The 13,487-nt window shown below is 37.1% G+C and overlaps 1 protein-coding gene across 2 annotated transcripts in view; it reads left to right on the forward strand.

Moving 5' to 3' along the window:
- The window catches only part of Nup98-96 (nuclear pore complex protein Nup98-96), a 78,679-nt gene that overhangs the window by 8,476 nt on the left and 56,716 nt on the right, over positions 1-13,487 (forward strand). Inside the window, exons 6-10 of one of the 2 annotated variants that reach the window (XM_088235301.1) lie at positions 2,480-2,613; positions 2,691-2,865; positions 6,162-6,245; positions 9,735-9,895; positions 12,090-12,258. In XM_088235301.1, the coding sequence (XP_088091427.1) occupies positions 2,480-2,613; positions 2,691-2,865; positions 6,162-6,245; positions 9,735-9,895; positions 12,090-12,258 (723 nt within the window). The remainder of the gene's footprint in view (positions 1-2,479; positions 2,614-2,690; positions 2,866-6,161; positions 6,246-9,734; positions 9,896-12,089; positions 12,259-13,487) is intronic. The other variant, XM_088235302.1, reaches the window with a different exon arrangement.

The raw sequence follows: 13,487 nt of genomic DNA on the forward strand, positions 1-13,487 counted from the left end.
GAAGTACTTGAATAAGCGTTGTCAGGTTGCGAACACTGGAACGCCCTTTTCAGATAGCAAACTTGATACGAACCTAACTTCACTCTATTTATTTATTTATTTATTGTGGATAACTTATTTAGCGCCATTTTCGTAATAAAATACCTCAAGGGCGCTTTACATGGTGATTCTATTGTTAAGTTAATTTAATTGAAGCTTTTAAATTTGTAATTTAATTAAAATAATTTATTTTGTTGTCACGTGCTACGGATTTATTCAAATGATTTAGAGAACAAGTGGGTTTTAAGTTTTTTCCGAAACATCACTTCACTTTCACAGCCTCGCACCTCTGCTGGGAGAGCATTCCATGCCGTAGGGCCTGCGACCGCAAATGCGCGCTCACCAAATTTAGTGCGCTGTTTGCGTAGAGGTATAATAACTTTTCCTCTCGCCGTAGACGTAGCTGATCTAAGCGTGAGACGCCTGTCAGCTAGTTCATCTGGAATGCATAGTTCCCTTAGATATTCCGGAGCCGAGTTGTGCAGTGACTTATACATAAGCCAACAGAGTTTGTATTCGACCCTCTGTGGAAAACGTAGCCAGTGTAGTTCCCGAAGTAGTGGAGTGATATGACTGAACTTAGAGATTCCGAAAATAAGTCTCATAAGAGGTTCTATATTAAATTTTTTCGTTTACATTTGGTACACTTTTCATTACATAATACAGCTCGCCCACCACATACCGCACACCGCATCTGAGGACATAAGTCTCCCTGGCAGTGCCCACATACACGGAAAATTTGCTCGTTGTCAAACGAGAAAAGCTGCCCGAAGGAGCTCTCTGAAATCTGGCAGCCTTAGTAATCCAGAAGTACATAATATGTACTTCATTGGATTGAGAAGAGAGGGAAGTGAATTCTTCACCTCCTGGCTAAAATTGATTAGACATGATCAATTCGCCGAAATGATTACAAAACTTTTTAAAGCCTCGAAATTCTTTTTAGAAGCCACCAGATCTGTGTGCCCGACAGGACCTATAACAGGGCCACGGATAGTAGCGAGAAGCTCCATTATTACAAAATACAGTAAAACCTCGATTTTACGTTTTCTAAATATTTACGTCCCATTTTTATTCAATACATTCTCATTCAAATAACCCCCTCCCAATCAACGGTTTTGTGTTTTTCAAAACCCCGGTTTTGCGTTGAAATTTTTTCGAAACTCATTCGATCTGTCAAAAGACAACGAGCCGCGCACCGCCGCTCGAATGGAGAATAAAATCGAGGGAAATAATAAAATGTGTCAATTATTGTCTCAAACTGAATTCAAAGTAGGTGCAGTGTAATTGACCATTTCGTTTAAGTGTCCAACTTTGACATTTTACTAAATAGTGACATGCGGTTGACGCACGTTTAGGAAGAATGAAGTCTTTACATCAACAAATTATGACGCAGAAAGTTTAAAATTTGGCAATAGAAATATTACTTGAAGTTATAAACATAATGTGAAAAGAAGATGTTTAAACAGTTATTATAAAAATGTGAAACAGTTTTGCCGCGATGTAAATGACAGTTGACATTTATACTAGACACAGATGATTATATTTCATCGTTCAGTATGTAGTCGTATATGTTTGGATTTTCCAGGCGAAAATATAATTTACATACAACAACAAACAAACCATCACGCCGTTTCTCCGTAGGGGTAGGCAGAGAGGATAGAATGCCATATCACTATCTTTGTACACAGACCTCGCTTCCCCTACATTCATACATCTTGTCATGATTATTCCTACTTTTGACATGTCCATCTTCAAGTATTTGATGGACTTAATCGTGCCATGTCTTTCTCGTTTTCTGCATCCATCAACATTCGCATCCTAGTTCTTTAAGCCATTCTTTCGCTGTCCATTCGCTCTTAATGTCCAAACCAACGCAGCACCCCTTTCTTGATTCTGTCAGTAATGCATGTCTCAGCCTTACACAGTTCACGGATCTCTACATTTGTGCACCTATTATTATTATGGATAACTTATATAGCGCCATTTTCGTAATAAAATACCTCAAGGGCGCTTTACATAGTGATTCTATTGTTAAATAAATTTAATTGAAGCTTTTAAATTTGTAATTTAATTAAAACAATTTATTTTGTTGTCACATGCTATGGATTTATTCAAATGATTTAGAGGACAAGTGGGTTTTAAGTTTTTTCCGAAACATCACTTCGCTCTCACAGCCTCGCACCTCTGCTGGTAGAGCATTCCATGCCGTAGGGCCTGCGACCCTAAATGCGCGTTCACTAAATTTAGTGCGCTGTCATACATCATTTTACCACACATTCACCATTTATATAAATTAAAAATAATAATGGTCCAAGAACTGTTCCCTGTGGTACCCCATGTGTAGTAGTTACAATATTACTAGTTTTTGTTCCGATTCTTGTGCACTGCAATCGGTTTTGTAAGTAATTTACAAAGAGTGACAGACATTTTTCTGTTTTAGGGTTTGGAGTGGGAGCTTCCAACCAGACCGGGACTTGTATAAAGTATAACCCTGTCTCGGGATCCGACGTTATGGTCAAGAATGGCCTCACGCAGAACATCAACACCCTGCACCACTGTATCACTTCAATGAAGGTAACTAATACTATCTGATTTTCCATCGCATTGTACCTCCTCATTGCCCGCTGACTTGCATCCATCTTTGTCCGCAGGAGTACGAGGCCCGGTCGCTGGAGGAACTCCGCCTCGAGGACTACGCGGCCAACAGGAAGGGCGGGGCGCTGGGCGGGGGGCCGGGGGCCTTCGGCCAGCCAGGCAACCAGCCCACCGCGCCCGGCGGCATGTTCAACCAGCCGGACAAGCCCCTGTTCGGCCAGACCAACACCGGTGAGTGTAGGGATGCAGTCCTCGAAATAAAATTATTTTGGATAGGAGCAAATTCGTGCATTACAGCGGAAGTAGGAGTGAAGAGACCACAGAAAGGCTGGCATAAATAAATTGAATGTGACAATGCAGAAAGAAGCCAGCCATAGAAACGTGAAACTGAGATAATAGCAGTGGCGAGTGGTGATTTATTTTGTAGGTAATCTGCAAAAAAATATCATTAATTTGTACCTACATAAAGGGTTGCCTTTTAAATTTCTGTGAACATCATCTATCTGCTGAGGCTGTTGACAGCGGAAGATTATTATAGTCCTTAAAATATAGCTTCATTAAATGACAGTTGCCAAACTAATGTCACTAGTGATGAGATCATGTACCGATCAAATCAATTTTATCAGTTTTTTCATGGAAACATGAAGCACTGTTTCCGAAAATTGATATAAAAACGCAAAAACAAGCCTATTATAGTGTGTTTAAGACAATTATTTTTTAAGTTCAAAGTTTAATTAATATTTTTTTTTTAAATTTTTTTTTTGCACCACAACAGGCCAGGAGGCCTAATTACAGTGGTGAATCACATCACAGAACACCCAGGCTTGAGAAAAATATCTGTTTTTTTGTGTTCTCACTGGGAATCGAACCCGGAACCTTATGTGCGTGAGTCAAGCGTCTTGACCACTACACCACGGAGGCCGTTATTATTCACCAAAATTAAGACATTTTGTACTTTTTTCATGAACAACATCAAAAGAATTATTTTATGATTTAAATTGATCAATTTGTCCAATCTCGTAACATTTTTGCAAAATGACGTAACCTCGTAAGAACGTCGTTAATAATTAGGTTTATTTTAATTTATTTCAACAGAGAGGGAAAACATTTTTAAGAAGGGAATATGGAAGTCTAGACATTTACAGCTTTATTTAGTTTTTTTTGTATTAAAGCTGATTTATATAATTATCTTGATTTATACGTCTAGCATTGTATTAAAAAAATAAATGAACATGCCAAATACGAATGATTTTTCGTGTGTCCATACAAATCACTCCTTAGACGTTACTACAAAGTTATGTTGCCACTTTTTCTGACAACTGTCATTCTAATCAAGCTTTATTTTAAGGACTATAGCAATAATCTATCTTTTATCTATTTTTACACAAACGGCATAAATTGCCTTTAACATAGACATTTATTTATTTATTTATTAACGGACATTGTCCATGTATACAATTTATAGGGTTTAAATATTACAATAAAAAAATAGTTTAAAACATTTTTAAAAAAGAAAAGAAGCATTGACAAACATAAGGGACATCGAGACAAGATCTGGACTATTTATTTAGTGCTCGTTTAAATCGTTGTAAACTTAAACCAAAAAAGTCCAGATCTTGTCTCGAGTTAACAATACGACAAAGACGGGTCATTGGAGAATTAAGGCCATAGTTTGTTCTATGCTGATCGATGAACAGTACTTCATTGTTTCTCAATCTACGAGTCGGAATATTGAATTTTACTTGTCCCAGTAATGATGGAACATCGATTATACCATTTAGTATGCCGAACATATATATGGAGTCAATATTAGTTCTACGTTTTTGTAGACTAGAAATATTTAACATTGACTCTATTTCAGCATAAGAATAATTATCTCTCTCTAGTCCGAGCGTCCACGCTATTTTTCGAAGCGAGCGATGTTGGACTGATTCAATGTGATTTATGCGATTGACTTAGAATGGAGACCAGCCCACTATTCTAGGAGGCGGCGAACAGTTGAGCTATAAGGAGTCTTGATTGTATGGACATGAGTAAAATCAGAGGATATTCTGTTAACACATTGTCGTCGGGACACGGCATTTGCCGTTTTTCGCGGACTGTCGGTCAACCGCGGGACACGGCAAATGCCGTTTTTGTCGACTGTCGGTTGTTGGCGGGAAACGGCATTAAACGGGTTTGTTATCAGCGTGAAATAAAACGCCTTGAAGGGTGATTTGCTACCTGGGGTGCTAGGCGACAGTCTGTCGACGTTATTTGAGATGCCTTGTCCGGATTGGCTAGTGTGCCACTTGTAAAGGCGTCGCCAGAAATTTAGAGTTTTATGCGATCTCAATCTCCAGTTTAGTTTGAGTCATTTCACGGATTGGACTATTTTTCATACCGCTCGCACTGTTTTGTTTACTGTTTGGTATTTTCTTGTTTGAATATATTAGCATTGTATAGGACGTTACCCCTACAAAAATGTCTTTACAAGCCAATGATAGTGACGATGAAGTGTATGCCGACAATTTATCTAATTGTTCATGGAATGATGACATTGAAGAGTTGTCAGACAAAGAACCGAGTGATGATGAACAAATACCAAGACCTAGAACGTTTCACCGTCGCACTATTGAAAGTGATTCTGATTCGGAGACGAGCTCAGATGAGGATGTGGACGAGTGGTCATCGTTTGATAATCCTCCAGTTCTGGAATCGTTTTTAGGCCGCCGCGGTTTGAATTCAAATGTCCATTGTCCTCAAACTGTAAGTGATGCGATAGAGTTATTTATCGGTGATGATTTGTTTGAATATTTTATAAACGAATCTAATAGATATTACCACCAAAACTCACATAATTACAAATTATATAAAAAATCGGGAAAGTGGAAAAATATTACTTTGAAAGAAATGAAAAAGTTTTTGGGGCTGATTATTTTGATGGGACAAGTTCGAAAGGATATAAGGGACGAGTACTGGTCTACTGAACCAACAACCGAAACTCCTTATTTTGCTAAAACGATGTCCAGAGACCGGTTTCGGCAGATATGGAAAGCGTGGCATTTTTCTAACAATGAAGAAATCATAGATAGTTCCGACCGATTATGCAAAGTAAAACCAATTATTGACCACTTTTTACCTAAATTTATTTATTTTTGATGATCAAATGTCAAATATGATTTCTTTGAAAATTTCGATCGAAAATATTATTTGGTTTAGAAATTGTGTCAATTTTAAGAAAGCGATATATTTTTGCGCTAATCGCGAAAAACACCCGCTATAGGCTAGAGTCTATTGTTCGAAGCGCCCGACTACAATGTGTTAATGAAACCGAGTAATTTCAGTGATTTATTGACTGTATTATCTATATGCTCGTTGTATGTCAGTTTATACTCCAAAACAACTCCTAAATCTCTGATGGACTTGACTACATCAATTTTGGAGTTTTCTAATAGGTACTCGAAGGAAATTGAAGGTACATTGAACATAAATATGAAATCCTGCTTTTTTAAAATTGAATAATTAAAAAAATATTTTATTTTCAGCGTTCGGTCAGCCGTCCACCTCTTCCGCCGGGGGTCTCTTCGGCAAGCCGGCTACTACGGGGTTCGGCGCCCAACCCAATGCCGGTGAGTCTTTCGTATATCTCGGGAGAGGAGAGACCTTGAAAGGGGGGCGAGCGCCGCCGGGACCAGGGTGAGCGGTGCGCTCAAACTGACCCTGGCAGAAAAATGTTTGTCGCCAGAGGCAAAATTGGCTGTTCACAATGGAGTCGACGTAGGGAATTGGAATAACAGGAATGAACGTGGAAATGTCAAAATGCGATCTGTGTGTGGTCAAACAGTGGCCCAAATGTCGAGAAAGTTTCGAGGAAGTTTGTAAAAGATTGACAAATAAAAAATGAGTTTAGGTTCCAAATAATTTATTTATTTATTTAAACACTTCAAACCGTTCAATCTCAGAAAATCAGTGGTATTTATTGATTTATTAATGGACATTGTCCATATGTTTGGATAATTTATATATCGCCATTTTTGTGAAAATCACCTCAAGGACGCTGTACAATAAATCAATATCCCAACACGTCTTGCACCCACAGAGCGCAGACGGTTGTGATTCTAGTTCCTCGTCTCCAATTATAATATATAACTATTATGATATATATAAGCTAGATAACAGCACGTCTTGCGGCTACAAAGCGCATGGGCGACAGTAAGAAATCTAGCCCCTTTTAACATTTTTTTCAAATTTAACAGTGATGTTTAAAGTTTAAGTGATATTTTAAAAACGAAATAAAAAGCTAATTATAATAATAGAAGTAAAATAACAAGTCTTGCAGCTACTGAGCGCATGGACGGTTGAAATTCTAGACCCCATTTACTAAATTTAGATATTTGATAGTTGATAACATTTACAAAATATGATAAATATAATATTGTATCTAACATCACATATATACAATTTATAGTGTTTAAATATTACAATAAAAGAATAGTTTAAAACATTTTTAAAAAAAAAGGAAAGACGCATTGACAAACATAAGGGACATCGAGACAAGATCTGGACTATTTATTTAGTGCTCGTTTAAATCGCTGTAAACTCAAACCAAAAAAGTCCAGATCTTGTCTTGAGTTAACAATACGACAAAGACGGGCCATTGGAGAATTAAGGCCATCGTTTGTTCTATGCTGATCGATGAACAGTACTTCATTTTTTCTCAACCTACGAGTCGGAATATTGAATTTTACTTGTCCCAGTAATGATGGAACATCGATTGTACCATTTAGTATGCCGAACATATATATGGAGTCAATATTAGTTCTACGTTTTTGTAGACTTGAAATATTGAATATTGACTCTATATCAGCATAAGAATAATTACCTCTCTCTAGTCCGAGCATCCACGCTACTTTTTGAAGCGAGCGATGTTGGACTGATTCAATGTGATTTATGCAGACCACTATTCTAGGGGGCATATTCTAGAAGAGGGCATATGGTATATGAACATGTAGGAATATAATAGGCACCTACATTTTTCTTTTGCACGTAGCTTCTCCGACCACCCTGTATATTTCTTTTAGAAATAAAAATTGACTAAATGTCTACACTATACTATGGAGAGAGGCAGGGTTAAGAGGGAGGAGAAGAGAAAAACTATACAGGTATATTGATTGATTTGGTGTTTATTTTGTAGAACTCCATATTTAAACTTATAATTAGAAATCAAACACTGATTTGAGTCTACTGAAACCTTTATTTTATTTTTACAAATATAAACATATAAAAATAAAACTTCGTGACAATTGTTTCGCCTTATTAGGGCATTTTCAAACGAATGTGAAGATTATTTGGATTGAATGTCCTTATATAGTTATATAATTCAAGGTACTTAAGTAGAAAATAAAAATAATCTTACGAACTATGGCATGTACATTAATCATAATTGAGGGAAAAACCGATGGTTAAGGGTGAGGATAAGTGTTTAATAGGTAATGTACACGCTTATATGACGCGTAATTAATTAATAGATGAATCATGTTACGATTGCATTGATATATTTTGATAAGAAATTCTTAAAAATAGAAATATTGTATGATAATACATTTATGTTTATATAAATTTCCTCATAATATTTCAATCATGTTTTAAAATTAAAATGAACAGCAACCTGTTATAATATTATTGATATTTTTTCGAAAACATTTATCTAAATTTACAAAACTATAAGGCTTCATTAATTATCATCTCACAATACATACTTGTATGTCAATAAATACTTACTTTGTTATATTTTCCCCGAAATTCAAATATAAATACCTAAATTCCCCATTACCTATTAAACACTTATCCTCACCCTTAACCATCGGTTTTTCCCTCAATTATGATTAATGTACATGCTATAGTTCGTAAGATTATTTTTATTTTCTACTTAAGTACCTTGAATTATATAACTATATAAGGACATTCAATCCAAATAATCTTCACATTCGTTTGAAAATGCCCTAATAAGGCGAAACAATTGTCACGAAGTTTTATTTTTATATGTTAATATTTGTAAAAATAAAATAAAGTATTCAGTAGACTCAAATCAGTGTTTGATTTCTAATTATAAGTTTATATAGGTATATAATAATATTTTTGTTGTAAAACGATACATTGATATACAGGGTGGCTGGAGAAGTGACATCCAAAGAAAAAATGTAGTTGCCTCATATTGAGAGGTATACGAATCACCCCCATGCACGTTCCGCGATTTTGCATAGTTTTGTAGTTATGTTTTTTTTGTCAAATTTTTGAAATTTTCATAACTACGCAAAATCATGGAACGTATATGGGGGTGATTTGGATACCCCTCAATATGAGGTACCTACATTTTCCTTTTAGACGTCACTTCTCCGGCCACTCTGTATATTTTTTTTAGAAATAAAAATTGACTAAATATCTACACTATACTACGAAGAAAGGTGTGGCAAAGAGGGAAGGAAAAAGGGAGAAGAGAAAAACTAGATATGTATACAATAATATTTTTGTTGTAAAACGATATATTGATATACAGGGTGGCTGGAGAAGTGACATCCAAATGAAAAATGTAGGTGCCTCATATTGATTGGTATCTGAATCACCCCCATGTATGTTCCGCGATTTTGCGTAGTTTTCTAGTTATGTTTTTTTTTATGAGTTTTTGAAAATTTTCATAACTACGCAAAATCGCGGAACATATATGGGGGTGATTTGGATACCTCTCAATATGAGGCACCTACATTTTCCCTTTGGACGTCACTTCTCCGGCAACCCTGTATATTAAAAAAAAAAAAAAATTGACTACATATCTACACTATACTATGAAGAGAGGCAGGGAGTAAAGAGGGAGGAGAAAAAAAAACCAAAAATATTCAGGAATTGATAATTCATATGTGATTTGAATGTTAATAAAGAAGGAGCGTCTCTGACATTAGTGGGTAGATTATTCCATAATCGAGCAATTTCTACTGTGAAAGAGGCGGCAAAAAAAAAATAGAGCGGTGAATGGGTAATGAAAGGGTTCTCGTTTTTTAAAAATATTTTGCTATGTGAACCCATGTTGAACACATGCTAAGCGCATGTCTTTTATGTTTCAGGCACAGGCTTCTCGTTTGGGGCGAACACCAGCACGCAGGCCGCGCCCCTATTCGGCGCCCCCAAGCCGTTCTCGGCCCCGGGAGTGTTCGGGGCTCCCGCCACCACGGGGGCTCAGTCCTTCTCCACGGGCTTCGGGGCTTTTGGGGCGCCGCAGCAACAGGTTCGAGAAATACACTCTTGATACTGTCACGACTTAACTTTCAATTAGATTGTACACGTTCAGTCATAGAATTAAGAATAGTCCAGAAGAAGCGTAGAATCATCTTTGAATACATCGGACTGTGTCCAATGACCCCCCACTATGCCCTACTTTCGACGCGCGCATTCGTGATGTCGCCACGTAATGTTGCACGATGGGAAAGAAAATAATCATAACACAAATGTAAGGTTAAAAAAAGCAATCTGTTGATTTCTCTAAAATTTTATTGTGTACGCGGAAATATTGATTGACACAACAGAGTAGATAAGTAAAGGGTCATTTAAAAAGAGTCATTGAATCAATGAACTTTGAACTTAAAATATAAAAGTTTTAAGTGATATTTTAAAAACTAAATAAAAAGCAAATTTTTAAAATTAGAAGTTAGATAACAACAAGTCTCGCAGCTACTGAGCGCATGGACGGTTGAAATTCTAGACCCCATTTACTAAATTTAGATATTTGATGATAACATTTACATAATAACTTTTCTGCGCATTTGTCGATCTGCAAAAGGCATTTGATAGAGTTGACAGAGAGAAATTGTGGAAGGTTTTATCGGAGTATGGAGTAAATGGTAACCTGACAAGGGCTATTGCGTCACTGTATAAGGACAGCACAGCATGTGTGAAGGTGAATGGGTCATTCACATCGTGGTTCAATATTCCGAAAGGAGTCAAACAGGGATGTGTAATGTCACCATGGTTGTTCAACATATACATCGATAACTGTATGAAAGAACTGAAAGATTTAAGGATGGGAGCAAAAATGAGTGGTATAACTGTTAACTGTCTTCTGTATGCTGATGATGCCGTGCTTCTTGCTAGCAGCAAAGAAGACCTTCAATTCTTGGTAACAAAAGTCTACGAGGTATGCAAGAAAAGCCACTTGCTTATGGATGTTGATAAATCCAAAGTGATGGTTTTTGAAAGGGATGAAAATATAACTAAATGTGAGATCAGCGTGAACGGAGATATTCTGAATCAGGTAGAAGAATTTGTGTACCTGGGAAGTATGTTCACTAGGGACGGAAAGGCCGATAAAGATATTGATAGGAGGGTGAGTGCCGGGAACAGGGTGAACGGTGCACTAAAATCTACTTTGGCAAACAAATGTTTATCGCAGGAGGCTAAACTAGCAGTTCACAACGGAGTTCTAGTTCCAACTCTAATGTATGGGAGCGAAGTATGGAATTGGAAAAATAATGATGAAAGTAGGTTGAATGCTGTCGAAATGCGATCCCTCAGGCGAATGTGTGGTAAAACGATGTATGATAGGTGCACAAATGTCGAGATCCGTGAAGTGTGTAAGGCTGAGACACGCATTATTGACAGAATCAAGAAAGGGGTGCTGCGTTGGTTTGGACATGTAGAGCGAATGGACAGCGAAAGAGCGACTAAAAGGATCTACGATGCAAATGTTCATGGATGCAGAAAACGAGGAAGACCGAGAAAGACATGGCACGATCGAGTCCATCAAATACTTGAAGATGGACATGTCAAAAGTAGGAATAATCGGCGTGCGTGCATGAGAAGATGTATGAATGTAGAGGAAGCGAGGTCTGTATGCCAAGATAGAGTGTTATGGCGTTCTATCCTCTCTGCCTACCCCTACGGGGAAACGGCGTGATGGTTTGTTGTTGTTGTTGTACATTTACATAATATGATAGCTAACATCACAAAAAGTCTTGCAGCTTCAAAACGTATCGACAAATTGAATTTCAACAACATAAGAATGATTTTGAAAAGTTTCAATAAAAATAATTTAAAAAAACGCAATAATAATACATTGAGCAAAGAAGTAGTAAGCATGGCAACTAAGTGAACATGTAACAGCACAAAAAGTAAAATATAAAAATGTAAACAAAGATAGCAGTCCTTAACTTATTATTAAGGTTAACAAGACAATAGACGATACCCAAACTCAAACTCGTCCCTGTTTTATTTTGGTGTGCAGTAAACAGGATCTTTTGTCTTATAATTATTGTCGCACAGCAAAGATAAATATTTTGTTATATTTACAAAAATTTTACTTTCCAAATTCGGCGTGGAATTGTCAGTTTGAAGATTACAAAAGATACAACTTCATAATTTGATAAATAAGAGAGATATATCAAGTCTTGTATCGTATGTCAATGAGAGCAATATGAATTTTCCAGACCAATAGCCTGTTCGGGGCCAAGCCTGCGGAGGCCCCGGCGTTCGGCATGCCCCAGACCACGTCCGCGGGCGGGTTCGGGGTGTTCGGCGCCAACCCCGGCGCGCAGAACCCCGGCGGGCTGTTCGGCGCCAAGCCGGCGGCCACTCCGTTCGGCGCGGCCGCCCCCGGTGAGTACTCCGTCTTACCCGTCATCACGAGGAAGTTATGTTGTGGGAGTCCAACCATAGCCCACGATGTTAATCTTGATATATATAAAACCGACCGATTTACGTGCGGTTTTCAGATAAATGTACATCTTTGCCACAAGAAGGTTTATAGCTCATGAAATCTTCAATTGATTAAGTACAAAAAAAGTTATGAGCGTTAATGTTTTTTTTATCTATCGCCAAGGTTGCATTCGCCAAGAATGCGTATAAAAAAAAATGGATGGATGTTTTTTTTTATTGATTTATTTATTTATTAACGGACATTGTCCATGTATACAATTTATAAGGTTTAAACATTACAATAAAAGAATAGTTTAAAACATTAAAAAAAAGAAAAGATGCATTGACAAACATAAGGGACATCGAGACAAGATCTGGACTATTTATTTTGTGCTCGTTTAAATCCTTGTAAACTTAAACCAAAAAAGTCCAGATCTTGTCTCGAGTTAGCAATACGACAAAGACGGGTCGTTGGAGAATTAAGGCCATAGTTTGTTCTATGCTGATCGATGAACAGTACTTCATTGTTTCTCAATCTACGAGTCGGAATATTGAATTTTACTTGTCCCAGTAATGATGGAACATCGATTATACCATTTAGTATGCCGAACATATATATGGAGTCAATATTAGTTCTACGTTTTTGTAGACTAGAAATATTTAACATTGACTCTATTTCAGCGTAAGAATAATTATCTCTCTCTAGTCTGAGCGTCCACGCTATTTTTCGAAGCGAGCGATGTTGGACTGATTCAATGTGATTTATGCGATTGACTTAGAACGGAGACCAGCCCACTATTCTAGGAGGCATATTCTAGAAGAGGGCGAACAGCCGAGCAATAAAGAGTTTTGAATGTACGGACATTAGTAAAATCAGAGGATATTCTGTTAATGAAGCCAAAAAAAACTTAAACCAAAAAAGTCAAGATCTTGTCTCGAGTTAACAATACGACAAAGACGGGTCGTTGGAGAATTAAGGCCATAGTTTGTTCTATGCTGATCGATGAACAGTACTTCATTGTTTCTCAAGCTACGAGTCGGAATATTGAATTTCACTTGTCCCAGTAATGATGGAACATCGATTATACCATTTAGTATGCCGAACATATATATGAATGTTTACAAACAACATGAGTTTTCTTACGGATGCCAGTCAGATTATTTAATTGAATTCCTTGTAATTTTTACCT

The sequence above is a fragment of the Micrasema longulum genome, unplaced genomic scaffold (genome assembly GCF_059751315.1).
Source record: "Micrasema longulum isolate JH-2025_06_02 unplaced genomic scaffold, ASM5975131v1 h1tg001355l, whole genome shotgun sequence".
Taxonomy (NCBI): Eukaryota; Metazoa; Arthropoda; class Insecta; order Trichoptera; family Brachycentridae; genus Micrasema; species Micrasema longulum.